This window comes from Heterodontus francisci, chromosome 26 (genome assembly GCF_036365525.1).
Source record: "Heterodontus francisci isolate sHetFra1 chromosome 26, sHetFra1.hap1, whole genome shotgun sequence".
NCBI classification, from domain to species: domain Eukaryota; kingdom Metazoa; phylum Chordata; class Chondrichthyes; order Heterodontiformes; family Heterodontidae; genus Heterodontus; species Heterodontus francisci.
Genome location: NC_090396.1, coordinates 12,676,955 through 12,693,263, shown reverse-complemented (window position 1 = coordinate 12,693,263; position 16,309 = coordinate 12,676,955). Strand labels below are relative to the sequence as shown.

At 41.1% G+C, this 16,309-nt stretch overlaps 1 protein-coding gene across 1 annotated transcript in view; it reads right to left on the bottom strand.

The window, feature by feature from the left end:
• tmem104 (transmembrane protein 104) overlaps positions 1 to 15,841 on the bottom strand; it is a 246,945-nt gene extending 231,104 nt beyond the window's left edge. Inside the window, exons 1-2 of the mRNA XM_068057817.1 lie at positions 15,755 to 15,841; positions 1,608 to 1,729 (exon numbers count right to left, since the gene is read on the bottom strand). Coding sequence (XP_067913918.1) covers positions 1,608 to 1,729; positions 15,755 to 15,799 — 167 coding nt within the window. The 5' untranslated portion in view covers positions 15,800 to 15,841. The remainder of the gene's footprint in view (positions 1 to 1,607; positions 1,730 to 15,754) is intronic.
• Between the last annotated feature and the right edge of the window lie 468 nt (positions 15,842 to 16,309).

Genomic DNA, 16,309 nt, shown 5'->3' with positions numbered 1-16,309 from the left:
CAAGTGCCGTAATCTGCAGGGCTACAGACCAAATGCTGGAAGTTGGAATTAGACTGGGTAGTTAGTTTTCAACCAGCACAGAAATGATGGGCCAAATGGCCTCTTTCTGTGCCATAAACTCTATGATTCTAAAGTAAATAGTGACAGCATTGATCCTAGTAACGATCCTTGTGGAACACTACTTCCCACTTTTTGCCAGTCTAAGTAACTAGCTTTAACCCCCCCATGTTCCGTAGCCAGCTTGCTATCCATTCTGCTACTTGCCCCTTGATTCCATATGCTGTGGCCTTAGTCAAGAGTCTGCTATGCAGTACCTTATAAAAGGCCTTTTGAAAATCCATACATATATGCAACAGCGACTCTGCTATCTCTTGCCTAACTCTTTTCAATGTGTGGATGCAATTCAGCCAGACCAAGGGTTTTATCCTCCCCATGTTTGAATAGTTTATTAATTATCTTCCCCATCCCCTCACCTTTCTAGATCATCTTTTTTTGATTTCTTTAATTGCCATGTCCATGTTTGCCTCTGTATTTATCAAGGAGACTAAGTAATATTTCTGCCATTTCATAAATACATATATTAATATATGTGTATAATAAATAAATTTCAGGGCTTTTGTGAGGAAGCACTTCTTCACACAATGCTAAATGAGATGTGTTAAGGGACCAATCAGACATACCAAATGCCCTCCCTGACCTATACTCATTTTTTAGGTTAATCATAATTTTCTGTTTTTTTTTTAAACGCCATTACTTTAAATCAACTATCCAAACAAATCATTTTGGGAAAACGAAGCAAAACCCAATTCGCAACCTTGACACCACCAACCGCACGATAAACTTTCTCTCACAGTTCAATCCCTTCTCTTTCCGCAAATCCACTTCACGGTCAAATCCATTTATACTGTAATTTCCACATGCAACATATTTTGCAACTATTGATGTGAAAGCTCCACCAGATTACTCAGTGGTGGGCAGAGAAGTGAAAGCAAGGTGAAGAGACACACTGGACTAGACAGGATACCCTTACTGTCACATCATGCATCTTTTAGCTGTCTGGAAAAAATAAAACAAGAGCTGTACACAAAAAAAAAGCTTAAAAATTAAAAAGTGGCGCAGTGGTTAGCATCGCAGCCTCACAGCTCCAGCTACCCGGGTTCAGTTCTGGGTACTGCCTGTGTGGAGTTTGCAAGTTCTCCGTGTCTGCGTGGGTTTTCTCCGGGTGCTCCGGTTTCCTCCCACAGCCAAAAAACTTGCAGGTTGATAGGTAAATTGGCAATTATAAATTGCCCCGAGTATAGTTAGGTGGTAGGGAAATATAGGGACAGGTGAGGATGTGGTAGGAATATGGGATTAGTGTAGGATTGGTATAAATGGGTGATTAATGGTCGGCACAGACTCGGTGGGCCGAAGGGCCTGTTTTAGTGCTGTATCTTTAAATCTAAATCCTTGGACACCACTATTCCCTAAAATTGATATATGGAATCAGAAAGTTTTGACAAATCTTCCAAATATTGCTATGCCATTGCAGTTTTATTATTTTCGGTAAAGATGACAGCTGACCTAACATCCTCTACTAAAACTGTTAATATTTTTGTATACAATACCTCATAAATGCCAGGAAGATAATGAGAGCAAGGCTCACACCCCAGCCAGCAACAGCAAAGGCTTGTGGCATAGTCAACGCTCCTGTTCCAACGATCAAATTAAACATGTATACAAGCCCCACCTAGAAATAAAGCAGAAAGTGCACATATTAGAGAGTCAGAACTTTTATTGCCGCTTAATCTTTCCAGGCAGCTCAATAGCACTTGATAGTATAGCATTAGCACAGCACCCCAGACTGAAATCACAACCAAAGGCCTTTCAATCCATCAGCTATGATCCAAGGCAGGCATACAGTGTTCCATGACAGAGGATCACTTCATCAGTTGAAAGGCAAACCCCACCCAACAGCAAGGGGGAAATCCACAGCCTAATTAATCCTATCATAGACATTTAAGGCACAGAAGGCAGACAGACATTCAGCCCATTGTGTCCATGCAGGGTGAAAGAACTATCCAGCCTAATCCCACTTCCCAGCTTTTGGTTCGTAGCCCTGTAGGTTACAGCACTTCAAGTGCGTATCCAAGTGTTTTTTTTTAAATACGATGAGGGTGTCTGCCTCTTTCACCCTTTCAGGCAGTGAGGTCCAGATCCCCACCACTTAGTGAAAACATCTCAACTTCCCTCTAATCCTTCTGCCAGTTACTTTAAATCTATGCTGGTTATTGACAACAGAAATTGGTCCTTGCTATCCACTCTCAGCCACTGAACTTTGTACACTTCAATTAAGTCTCCCCTTTGCCTCCTCTGCCCAATCTATCCAATCTTTTCTCATAGCTAAAATTTTCCAGTCCTGGCAGCATCCTCTTAAATCTCCTCTCGACTGCGATCACAGCTTTCCTGTAATTCAGTGACTGAAAATGTATGCAGTACTCTAGCTGTAGTCTACCTAGTGTTTTATACAGTTCCAGCATAATCTTCCAGCTCTTACACTCTATGCTTCAGCTAATAAAAGGACAATATCCTGAATGCCTTCTTGACTACCTTATCTACCTGTCTTGCTACCTGCAGGGATCTGTGTACATTCACTCCAAGCTCCCTGCTTCCCTACACTTCAGTATTCTACCATTTACTGTGTATCCTCTTGCTTTGTTTGCCCTCCCCAAATTTCTCCAGATAGAAATCCATTTGCCACTTCTCTTTATACCATTTTTTTTTTATACGAGGCAAATTGCAGAGGAAATTTAGAATGTTTTACAATGGCAAAAATAGTAATTATAACAAGTTCAAGGAAAACACCACCGTTTAAGACAGGCTTGCATTTATATAGAAGTTTTCATGACCACAGGACATCCCAAAATGCTTGACAGCCAATGAAGTATTTTTTGAATTGCGGTCATTATTGTATTAAAGGAAATGTGGTGCCAATTTACACATAGTAAGCTCCCACAAATAGTGATAATGACCAGATACTCAGTTTGTGACACTGATTGAAGGAGAGATGCTGACAGGACACCAGGGATGATTCCCCTGCTCTTCTTCAAAATAGTGCCGTGGGATCTTTTATGTCCACCTGAGGTGGCAAACAGGGCCTCAGTTTAACAACTCATCCGAAAGACCACACTTCTGACAGTGCAGCACTCCCTTAGCACTGCAGTGGAATGTCTGGAGCAGTACCTGAACCCGCAACCTCCTGACTCAGAGGCAAGCATGCTACCAACACAATTGTTGAGAAATCTGACGATTAGATGAAAAAGGGCTACAACAGCCAGGATTAGCCATATGATCACCAAATTTGAGAAAATCTATTCTCTTCACAGTTTCTGTGGTTAAGCGTAACAAGACTTGATTTATATAGAGCCTTTCATGACCTCAAGACATCCCAAAGCACTTTAGAATCAAATTCAGAACTTTGAGATGGGACCTGAAGTGTGAACTGTATAATGCAAGGAAACAACACAGGTATAATGACTAGATAATGTGTCTTATTGATGTTGGTTGAAGGTTAAATATTGACATTGACAGTGTGGGAGGGAGAACTCCCCTGCTCTTCGAATAGCAACCAGGGATCTTTTACATCACCCGAGAGCAGAAGGGCCTCAGCTGAATGCCTCATCTGAAAGACAGCAACCCTTCAGTACTGCTCTAGAGTGTCAGCCTGGATTTTGCGGTCAAGTCTCTGGAGTGGAATTTGAACCAACAACCTTCTGGCTCAAAAGGCGAGAGCATTCCCAACTGAACTACTGTTGACACCATGACACAGTAAAGACTGTTCATCACTTATTTCCTTTCAGAGAATAGGCTAAATTAAAGCTGGAGGAGAGGAAGGAACAGAAATAAAACCCAAAGTGGAACACAGCCATTGCAACAGATGTCACTACAAAACACCGTTAAGGAAGTCTTCCATGTGCGATACCATCACTGGGACAGGGGCACTTCCCCATGAGATATCCCATGCAAACCACTCCCACGGTCAGCAATGAATTCCACTGCAGAGCAAAACCTCTTCATCCTAACATGTTGAACCACAGACATTTTGAATGCTGTGAAATGTCAAATTCAAATTAAGTTAAAAAACAAACTTTTTCAACTTTCCATAGAAATGGATTGTTGCTAAATTTTAAGGTGAACCTCAGAAAGTGGTATTTATTTGATTCAAGTGTTAAAATGTAGAATGCATTCTCTCTCAAGTTAAAGCTATCCAAGTATAATTCCAATAGATCCACATACATTTACCCCAAACAGCTTAGTTAATGTCCACACCTCTAAGTATCTTGGTTTATGCATCCACCAACTTAGTAGTTGGTTTCAAGTACCACAACAGCATACCTTTGGCCTTTCAAAGTTCTTGACCTTCAACTCCATCTATCTCAACATCTTATCACAATAAAGTTATTGCAAAAAAAGTCAAGCCTTTGGTTTCCACTGACCCTATAATACCTCCATCTGAACCTCAGTAAGTAGGACAACGTCCAAAATATATAATTGAGAATCTCTGCTTTATCATAATCAGCATTCAGACCTGGCTGGTATAGCCCAACATTCTATCAGCTTATAATTATGCCACATTGAAAGCTATTACAAAACTTTATATTTACCATTCATCTGCCCAAATATATAGCCAGCCTAACTACTTCTGCAAATCCAGCTATTCTTTTAAATCAATTTGCTGAAAAGATCCAGATCATGTATGTAAATCAGAAAGAGGAGTTCAAGTGTGGAGTCAGATGACTCCGCTTCTTATCGCAAGTGCACATCAAGCACTGTTCCTTTTTTTTTAAAAAAGCCTATAATCTACCTTTGCTTCCAGTGGCTTTTGGTCTAATTAGACATTGGAGTATGGAGCCAAGACTGAGGAAGAAGGTGGGAGATGTAAATGTGACCAGTTATGCACAGGGTGTGTATTGTGTTTGTGGAAGAGTCTGCAGATGTAGAGTGGGATAGAACTACAAAGGGATTTGTAAACAATGAGAATTTTGAGCAGAATGAGTTGGCTTTGATCATAAGTTATGACTCTCCCACAACTTACCTGTTAAGTAAACAGTATACCAAAGGTCATGAGTCCAAATGGAAGAATCCATACCTACAGATGTTGACCCATATGGACAATGGGCGGCACAGTGGTGCAGTGGTTAGCACCGCAGCCTCACAGCTCCAGCGACCCGGGTTCAATTCTGGGTAGTGCCTGTGTGGAGTTTGCAAGTTCTCCCTGTGTCTGCGTGGGTTTCCTCCAGGTGCTCCGGTTTCCTCCCACATGCCAAAGACTTGCTGGTTGATAGGTTAATTGGCCATTATAAATTGCCACTAGTACAGGTAGGTGGTAGGGCAATATAGGGACAGGTGGGGATGTGGTAGGAATATGGAATTAGTGTAGGATTAGTATAAATGGGTGGTTGATGGTCGGCACAGTCTCGGTGGGCCGAAGGGCCTGTTTCAGTGCTGTATCTCTAATCTAAACTAAACTAGACAGGTGGAAAGGGGTGTGGATGGTTCCCACTGTACACCTCTCAACTGACCAACATCATGTTTTGTTAAAAATGATTCTTTATCACCCCCCAATTATCCAGAGTGTCTTTCAGGTGAAATAAGTAGACAAATGACAGATTTTCTTGTAGATTAAAATAAAATATCTTTACACAATTCCCAAAATGGTTAAAGACAAAATAGAGAAAGAGAGAAAAGGGTAAATAGGTTAAAGTCCAAGGTGAGGTAAGCGTTCATGATCAGCGACCTGGTAGTTAAATGCCTCAAAAGGAAGGAGTAAAACAGTAGTTCCTTTGTGTCACAGAGGCATAATGGCCTGGATTCTGCAGCGCCAATAATTGCAAAGCGTTTCCATCATTGAACGTTGAGCAGTCCAGCAACTTCCAGTGGGCACAATATAAACGTGTAAATCCAAAGTTGTAGTGGACCAATCAATGCTACTCCCAAGGCTCGCTACTTCTATCGGTGAGCTCCAGATTTAAACAGCAGGTATGGAACCAGTGAATTTGAGCTAATTGCTCACTAATTCCAAATTATTCATGCTTAAAAGATTTACACCTGGTATTTCCAGGCATTAAAGAGCGTCCTCTGACTTGGAACATTTGAGGCGGCCCACACCAGAAAAGATCTTTTAATTGTTAAAATGAATTCAAGTAAATGATTTAAGAACATTAATCTCTTGAAATGTTCAGGTTTTTCAGACTTAATTGTTTTAACGTAGATCCCTTTTTTAAACAAATCAGATAAATCTTGTTAAAAAGGTCAACATGAAAACCTCTTAAAAGTTTGAAATCTTGTTAAAAAGTAAAATCTATGACCAGCATGATTTCAGACTTCTTAAAAATGTTTCAACGTAAATCACTTAATAAAATGACTTTTGACGTCCTCAAAATATTTATGAAAATAGTCGATTAGAATTACTGACTTTTTAAAAGTTTAAAAATTATTAATTTTGCAAGATGAATCATGTCAAATCTATCATCCTTTTTTCCATTGCCTTTCCACTGCAACAGCTTGGTTTATACAGTTTTTGTTGTGTAGTGACTGGAAGCTATGCCCAAAACTGCCTGCTGTTTTCACCCACACGACACAACACTGCTGGGCCTTGCTGAGGCTGATGCTAGGAGGGAATCCTCCTTCTTTCAAACAAATTCTTGTCATGGGAATTTAGGTAGGTAAATATGTACTTAGATTCTATGCCAGCGGCCAGCACCACCACTGCACTGTTGACTGAAACCCAGCCCAATGTGACAGCATTTCCACAACGATCAAACTGTGGGGATGGAACAATGCACCAATCTTTGGAAAACAGCATGTTGACCCCAGTGTTCCAAGATGTGTCTCATTAGGAGACCCAACGTTGGAAGTGCCTAATTTTTGTGTTCGCTCATGGGATGAGAGTCACTAGCAAGGCCAGCATTTATTGCCCATCCCCAACGACCCTCGAAAAGGTGCTGAGTCACCTTCTTGAACTGCAATCCGTGTGGTGAAAATCCTTTCAGTGCCGTCAGGGAGGGAGTTCCAGGATTTTGCCACAACAGCGACATATTTCCAAGACAGGATGGCATGCAACTTGGAGGGGAATCTGCAGATCGAAGTGCTTCTATGCACCTGCTGCCCTTATACTTCTAGAGTAGAGGTCACTGGCTTGGAAGGTGCTGTCTTACTGCAGTCCAGCAAAAAAAAAGTTGTGCACCCTGACCTTTTCCCTCAAGCAATTAAGACATATGCCAGTTTGAAGCAGTCACCAAATGAAGGAATCCCTGTAATAAATGGATCACAAAAACTAGTTTAAATCAAGTTGACAATCTGTTTTGTCATTCCAATGCTTGCTTAAAGCAGGGTTTTTGGCACAAAAGTCAGTTGAGGGAGTCGCAGCTGGATAGAAGAAAATGATTGAAAGGTGTCAAACAACTTACAGGAGTTCAGATTTACAACTCCTATGAGCTGAAGATAGGCAGATAATTCAGTAAATCATGTGTATGTAAGATAAGTTCCTCACAACAAAAGCAAACTTTCTGCTACCAAGAGACATCAGAAACAAGGACGACAGATAGATTTATGGTACCAACATCCCAAACTGGGACCAGTTCTGATGAAGGGTCACTGACCTGAAACATTAACTCTGCTTCTCTCTCCAGAAGCTGCCAGACCTGCTGAGTATTCCCAGCATTTCTTGTTTGTGTCCCAGAAACTGGGTTTGACATAATACACACTGTAAGAGGTATTAATCTAAGAGCACCCAACAAATCCTTAACCCCTTCATCTTAAAGAATAATTTGGTATTTCACCATTTCACATATTAACCACCACAGAGGAAGGCAAGAGGACAAACTGTAGTGCAGCGATTCAGAAGGACCAGGTTGTTTCAGCTCTTAGAATCATGACAAAAACAGGAAGCTGATCAGCAATAAATTGAACTAATGAGATTTTAATATAAACAGTCGGCTTACAAGTCAAAGCTGTATGAAGAAACTAGTCTGAACAAATTTGATGAATTTGGTTAATCTTGGACATTTGAACATTATACGGAGTTGTAATACGTGAAACCCAGCAGTACAGAGCTGCTGTGGATTATATGAACTAACTTTGTGGCCTTATAAATAATACCTACCTCAGTACAGTGCATAAATATAGTTTAAAATTAATATGCTAATTGTAGAAGTGCATTAATAAAGAAACATTAGTTGATGATTTTATAGTCTGACTTCCTCTGATGACCTTACTCAGTAAGTTATATGCATCCCAGTCAGATATTGATAGTTCTTTAACATGTGCTCCATCTCCAGGAAAATTTGGTTAGCCAAATTCAGACAAACATTTCCATAGATGGGGAATGGTGAATTATCAGATTAGTCTTTGACAAGGAGTCAAGATAAAGGGACCAGGTCCCCTTTGACTGATACCTCATGCAAAGTGCATTAAAGATAATGAACCCAGTGTTTTTAGAGCTTCCTATTGGTACAATTTTTATCTATTGCCAACACTTATTTCAGCAGAATTTCATGTTCTTAACACCCTCTGTTGGAAAACAATTTCTCCCAACTCCTCTCAATATGAAATTGATGACCAAATAATTAGCTTAAGTATAGTCACAGTTTCACAGACAAACATACACGTCAGCTATTGTAAAAGATGAATTGTTTTGGTAGTGTTGATTAGGGGCTGAATGTTGGCCAGGAAATTTTAAGACCTCCCTACTCTTCCAACAGTATCATGGGATCTTGGATCCACCTCAATAGTCAGATGGGGCTTGAAAAGGCAACACCTGACACAGCAGCACTCCCTGAATGATACACTGGAGTGCTGGTCACAAATTTTGAAGTTGTTCTGGTTTAAAAATGGAGGTTTTCTTCACTGAATACAAAACAGAAATAGGCTACAAGGAAAAATTCCTCTTAAATCAAGAAATAATTAAAAGAGCTTCTTTGACGGCCAAAAATAATTGCATTCATTATAATTTCAAACAGGCCAGTGGTGGGCAGGGATGAGAAACAGAGGACAATAAGAAAACCATTCTGTCAAGACATGCAAAATGGACCTTTCAGTCGTTTGATTTTCACATTAAAGGACTACTGCTCCCCCGCCTCTTTTCAAATACTCTGACAAGGCTACCTTTGACTCTCATTTCATTTTCAATTATTACACCTAAACCTAAAATATATTGTGTTGCCACCCAGGAAGCTGGAACCATTCAGAAATACCCACTGCACAATATGGATGGCGCTGTTGTACCATTTTAGCCCTTTTAAACTTTATCTAACCTATCAATATAACAATTTTAAAATAGTACACAGTATGAAGTCTAAAATGAGTCTAATGATATACAATATCATGGTTAACTCAATTTAGAGTAAACTCCCTCTGCTCTGCTGCACACATAGTACAATTAACAGAGGACAGCATACATATACACCAATGCATATGCTGGAGACCGAAGCTAATTCCCAGCGTGTCCACTACCAACTGTTTCCTTATACCACTCTCCCCTCCAACAAGTGCTCATTGTATTTTTTTATTAAATCACCAAGTTTTAGGCCATCTGTTCAGCTCCCACTCCTGCTCCCCCTCACCCCACATCCCATTGCCTTCCAAGACAAACATTCCCCATCCCCAGGCTTGAACCTGTAGTCTTCCTTCCCCATCTCTTCCCTTTCCAAATATATCTTGCCCTGCTTCTATGACCTTATTCCCACTGAACCGCAGGCCATCCAACTTCCCTTCCCATTTTTTCCTTCTAATTTAAGTGCTATTATTTTGATCTTCACTTGTGTTATGAACACTGGGATTTGTAACATGATTACATTTTTAAAACTGCGATTTTTAAAAGTTTAAGATGAAGTCCGATAACCTCACATCCACTCTGTTTAAGGACAAGACTGTAACCTTCGTTACCAGGTCAACAGAGAACACAGATAGGAAGACAGGAACAGGAGTAGGCCATTCAGTCCCTCGAGCCTGCCCCGCCATTCAAATGAGATCATGGCTGATCCGCAGCCTAAATAGGAACAAAATAGGATCAAAGACCTTTTCTGAAAAACAAAGACTGCAGGGCTATAACACCCGAACAATGGGTTTCACCCTCCCAGACTTTCGATTATAAACAAGGAGTCAGCGATTCTGAGGATGCAAATGCATATAGCAGCTGTTAACACCTGGAAACAATGGAAGGGCTCTGTGGAAGCCAGACTTCTGGACTTTGCATATTGGAAAAGAACAATGAGCTATTGACTTTTGATTCCAGATAAATTTAACAGATTTCCTGAAGGCAGACAGACTGCAAGAATAGTGTAGGTCAGATGGTTTCACAGGTCGGCGCAACATCGAGGGCTGAAGGGCCTGTACTGTGCTGTAATGTTCTAAAGGACAACAACCAGCGGTGGCAGCTTCAAGGGCAAGAGAGGAACACTGATAGTGAAAGGCTGCAAAGACTTGAATCTGTTTTGAAAGTTGGAGCTTGCAGAGAAGTAGATGACCAGCAAGATCACCAGGAATCATCTTATTCACGGACGCCCAGGTTGGAAGTGCTCAAAAGAGAGCAAAGATGACATTGATTTTTGAAAATGTCCGGAACATAGGAAATAGGGGCAACAGTAGGCCATTTGGCCAGTCGAGCCTGCTCCACCATTCAACTAGATCATGGCTGATCTTCCATCTCAACACCATTTTCCTGCGCTATCCCCGTATCCCTTGATATCTTTAATATCTAGAAATCTATCAATCTGTCTTGAATATACTCACTGGCTGAGCCTCCACAGCCCTCTGGGGTAGAGAATTCCAATGATTCACCACCCTCTAAGTGAACATCTCAGTCCTAAATGGTCTGCCTCTTATGCTGAAATTGTATCCCCTGGTTCTAGACACCCCAGCCAGAGGAAACATCCTTCCTGCAGCAACCCTGTCAAGCCCTATAAGAATTTTGTATGCTTCAATAAGATCACCTCTCATTCTTCTAAACTCTAGAGAATAGAGGCCCAGACTCCTCAATCTCTCCTCATTAGAACAATCCCTCCATCCCAGCTATCAGTCTAGTGAACTTTCGTTGCACTCCTTCTATGGCAAGTCTATCCTTTGTTAGGGAAGGAGACCAAAACTGTACACAATACTCCAGGTGCAGTCTCATCAAGGCTCTATACAACTGCAGCAAGACTTCTTTACTCCTGCACTCAAATCCTCTTGCGATAAAGGCCAACATACCATTTGCCTTCCCAATTGCTTGCTGCATCTGCATGTTAGCTTTCAGTGACTTGTGAACAAGGACACCCAGGTCCCTTTGGATATCAACACTTCCCAATCTCTCACCATTTAAGAAATACTCTGCATTTCTGTTTTTCCTACCCAAGTGAAGAACTTGACATTTTCCACATCATATTCCATTTGCCATGGTCTTTCCCACTCACTTAGCCTGTCGAAATCCCCTTGAATCCTCACAACTCACATTCCCTCCTAGTTTAATCAGCAACAAACTTGGAAATATTACATTTAATCCCCACATCCAAATCATTGATATAGATTGTGAATAGCTGGGGCCCAAGCACTGATCCTTGCAGTACCCCACTAGTCATAGCCTGCCAACCTGAGAATGACCCGTTTATTCCTACTCTGTTTTCTGTCCATTAACCAATTCTCAATCCATACCAGTTTATTACCCCTAATCCCATATGCTAGAATTTTGCTTACTGACCTCTTGTGTGGGACCTTATCGAAAGCCTTCTGAAAATCCAAATACACCACATCCACTGGTTTCCCCTTAGCTATTCTGCGAGTTACATCCTCAAAAAGTCCAACAGGTTTGTCAAACATGATTTCCCTTTCATAAATCCATGTTGACTCTGCCCAATCCTACCATTATTTTCTAAGTATCCAGTTATAGGGCGGCACAGTGGCGCAGTGGTTAGCACCGCAGCCTCACAGCTCCAGCAACCCGGGTCCGATTCTGGGTACTGCCTGTGTGGAGTTTGCAAGTTCTCCCTGTGTCTGCGTGGGTTTCCGCTGGGTGCTCCGGTTTCCTCCCACCTCCAAAAGACTTGCAGGTTGATAGGTAAATTGGCCATTGTAAAATTGCCCCTAGTGTAGGTAGGTGGTAGGAGAATAGTGGGGATGTGGTAGAGAATATGGGGTTAGTATAAATGGGTGGTTGTTGGTCGGCACAGACTCGGTGGGCCGAAGGGCCTGTTTCAGTGCTGTATCTCTAAATAAAATAAATAAATAATCACATCCTTTCGAATAGATACTAGCAATTTCCCTACCACTGACGTTAGACTAACAGGTCTGTCATTCCCTGTTTTCTCTCTTCCCCCATTTTCTCTCTCCCTCCTTTCTTAAATAGTGGGGTTAGATTTGCTACTGTCGAGAAAACATGCGATACCAAATGAGGATTTTTAATTCATTGGTTGGAAACCTACATTAAACTTTTAAAAAGCTGGGATCCTACAGTTAACTTGTAAAAAAAAAAACTGGCAGCCATAATGGCCACCACAATTTGGGCATTGAAATACCTCACATTCCAGGACATCAAATTGGAGGTGCATGTCTGTTGAAGTTGCATCCAGGACAACGCCTTATGAATTTGAAAACAGCCAACAGCTTTGCTTGTAATGGCAAAACATTCAAAGCCATCTTGGAACATTAACACTGGAGTCATACCACCAGGGGGTGAACATTGAAACAAAGTTGAGAGAGATTGAAAAATACCTAGGCTCAAATCTAATTAAACTGCAAATGAAAACACTTGACAATCATGTGACCACCTCCCCATCTGTGGAAAACTAGCAGTCTTTTACAAAAGGTCAGGCTCCTGAGACTTTGAAGCAGACAAGCTTTGAGTTCTAAGTGGACCAGATCCCAGTGGGGCTATGTGTTTGTGTGTGTGTGTGTGTGTGTCTCTCCAGATAACATTACAAGTCTGAAACCTGTCTGTCTGTGGAACACCCAAGTCTACCGTTGCTACAGACAGAGACCCGAGGGAGGAAAGCCACCTACAACTCTGTCTCCAAGAAAAACCCTGAACCAGGTGGGCCAGCCACAAAGTGCACTTTTACCAGCCAAAGACTTCAAGATTGCAACTTCAGCCAGAAGAAAACTGAATTAACCAACCCCACAGACTGTATTATTTGTTCTGGACTCTAATCCAACTCAACTATCCCTCATCACTCTAACCTGTTTGAGAGAGATTCTCATGTCCGTGTGTGTGAAAGTGTAGCATAGTTTTATTTTATCTAGATCGGATTTAGTTTTTTTTTTTTTTTAAGTACAATAAACTCACCTTATTTAAACTCAAGAAAACCTGTCCGATTCATTCTTTTATGATCACAACAAAGATAGATACCACAACTGAAGTGGTAAGCACATCCACTGTTTTAAAAGGATTAAATCTCGTTGCGATCAAACAAGGAGAAGGACAAGAGGGGAGCCTTGTAACACCTCCTCACCTGATTGTAAGACTACCTTGCAATCTTGAACATTTCCAGAATCTATAGAATTCTGGACGATGACCACCAACGCATCCACTATCTCTACAGCCACCTCTTTCAACACTCGGTGATGTAGATGATCAAGTCCAGTGGATTTATCAACTTTCAGTCCCATGAATTTCTCCAGTACTACTTTTTTACTAATACTAATTTCTTTCAGTTCCTCATTCTCACTCGTCGCTTCGTTCTCTGGTTTTCCTGGGAGGTTTTTTGTATCTTCCTCCGTGAAAACAGACACAAAGTATTTGTTTAGTTTCTCTGCCACTTCCTTATTCCCCATTATAAATTCTCCTGAGTCTGCCTGTAGTGGGCCTACATTTGTCTTTGCTAATTTTTTTTCTTTACATACCTACAGAAGCTTTTACAGTCCATTTTTGATTTGATTTAGAGATACAGCACTGAAACAGGCCCTTCGGCCCGAGTCTGTGCCGACCATTAACCACCCATTTATACTAATCCTACACTAATCCCATATTCCTACCACATCCTCACCTGTCCCTATATTCCCCTACCACCTACCTATTCTTCTTTTTTTTTCTTTCTTTTCTTTTGGGCCTCCTTATCTCGAGAGACAATGGATACGCGCCTGGAGGTGGTCAGTGGTTTGTGAAGCAGCGCCTGGAGTGGCTATAAAGGCCAATTCTGGAGTGACAGGCTCTTCCACAGGTGCTGCAGAGAAATTTGTTTGTTGGGGCTGTTGCACAGTTGGCTCTCCCCTTGCGCCTCTGTCTTTTTTCCTGCCAACTACCACATCCTCACCTGTCCCTATATTCCCCTACCACCTACCTATACTAGGGGCAATTTATAATGGCCAATTTACCCATCAACCTGCAAGTCTTTTGGCTGTGGGAGGAAACCGGAGCACCCGGAGGAAACTCCACACAGGCAGTACCCAGAATTGAACCCGTGTCGCTGGAGCTGTGAGGCTACGGTGCTAACCACTGCGCCGCCCTTTTCATGTTCCTCGCTAGTTTACTTTCGTATTCTATTTTCTCAGATTTCTGGTCCTCCTTTGCTGAACTCAAATTCTCAAAATCCTCAGGCTTACTACATTTTTGGCAACATTATAAGCTTCTTCCTTTGATCTAATTTGTTACAAACTATCTATTAATTCTTTAAACGTTACCATTGCCTATCTACCGTTGTACCTTTTAATGTAGTTTCCCAATCTACCACAGTCAATTTGCCCCTCATACCTTTGTAGTTTCCTTTGTTTAGATAGAAGAACCTAGTTTCGGATTGAACTACATCACTTTCAAACAATGTAAAATTCCAGCATATTATGATCGCTCTTCCCTAGAGGCTTCTTTACAATGAGATTAATTACCCTTTCCCATTGTGCAATACTAGTTCGTTCTCCAGTTGGTTCCTCAACATACTGCTGTATCTTGTATACATTCCAGGAATTCATCCTCCACAGCATTAGTGATTAGGTTTACCCAGTCTATACATAGATTGAAGTCCCATATGATTACTGCATGACCCTTCTTACATGCGCCTCTAATTTCCTGATTTAGACCATGCTGTTTGGTGGCCTTTAAACAAATCCCATTGCTTGCTGCCCCTTGCTGTTTCTTAGTTCCACCCAAACTGATTCTACATCTTGATCTCCTGACCCAACCCACTGCAACCAGGAGTTTGGGACTTTTAACCATAAAGGATGTCGCCAAGAAAAGGAACTGTGTAACGTATAAATGTGGTGAGGTTTTCAAGTGTTTTAGTAAATAAAGAAAATACCTTTCTTTGTAACTTGGGGTGGTATCAGCTACTTACGAAGTACTATTTAGTTAATGGGAATTTATTTCAATTTAGTTATGATGAAAGTCTTAAAATGTGAAATCTTGTCAAATAATTCTTCAAATTGGTCTGGTGGTTCATAGCTTGTACTTTTCACATTAACGGTCTCACTGAGGTAGTAATACTTGCTTTTAAAACTTTGCTGTGAAGTTACCAGGATATTATTAAAATTAATAAACAAGAACTACAATTATACAGCACAAATCACCTCTTTCCATCCACAGGCTACTAACCCATTTGTAGTTCCTTTTTCCCCATATTTGACCAACATCCGTTACCCTCAGCCCTTCCTGTTTCATGAAGGATTTTATTTAATTTCCTTTTTCAATTTGGACATAGGGTCTGTAATCAAACTTAAGGTTCTTCTCTGCTGCTGAATGGCCTGTGTTTCGCCAATACTTATTTCTGATCTTATTTACTCCTCCCCCACCAGTAACTGTGCAGTAATCACTCACATATGGGGAATACAACTCGCCCGTTTCTGTAATCCCACCCGGCATTTTCAGTTCCGACAGCGGCAACTCGCAACAGTCCGATGACTGATCTGTATTAAAAAAAGTATTGCAATTAAAAATGAGGTCACAGTAACTTTATGAACAATTCCAAAAGAAACTGCAAAAATACTTAAATCAATAAACCCCTTACAATAATCTTGTTGATAAATCAAGTACTGCCAGATAGAAAACTGGGATCTGCTCTCCACTGCATATTTCTCAAACACTAACGGCTGGCTCCTTAGATCTGCTGTACTATGACAATGACCAAAAGTGGAGGAAAATTTTAGAAATTACAGAAGAAACCCATCACGCCTGTGCCACCTCTTGAACTATAGCTTTCTGTGAGAACTTAGCTCAATTCCCAGTCACTCCTGAATTGGCCACAAATATTGCTTTCGCCGCTATCAGAATGTAGCGAGGTTAGGTAATGAGTCAGTAATAGGCTTAGTTGGGCCATATCTAGTTGGCGCAGGCCTGATGGTCTTTTCCCCTCCTTTCATTTCATATGGCCAT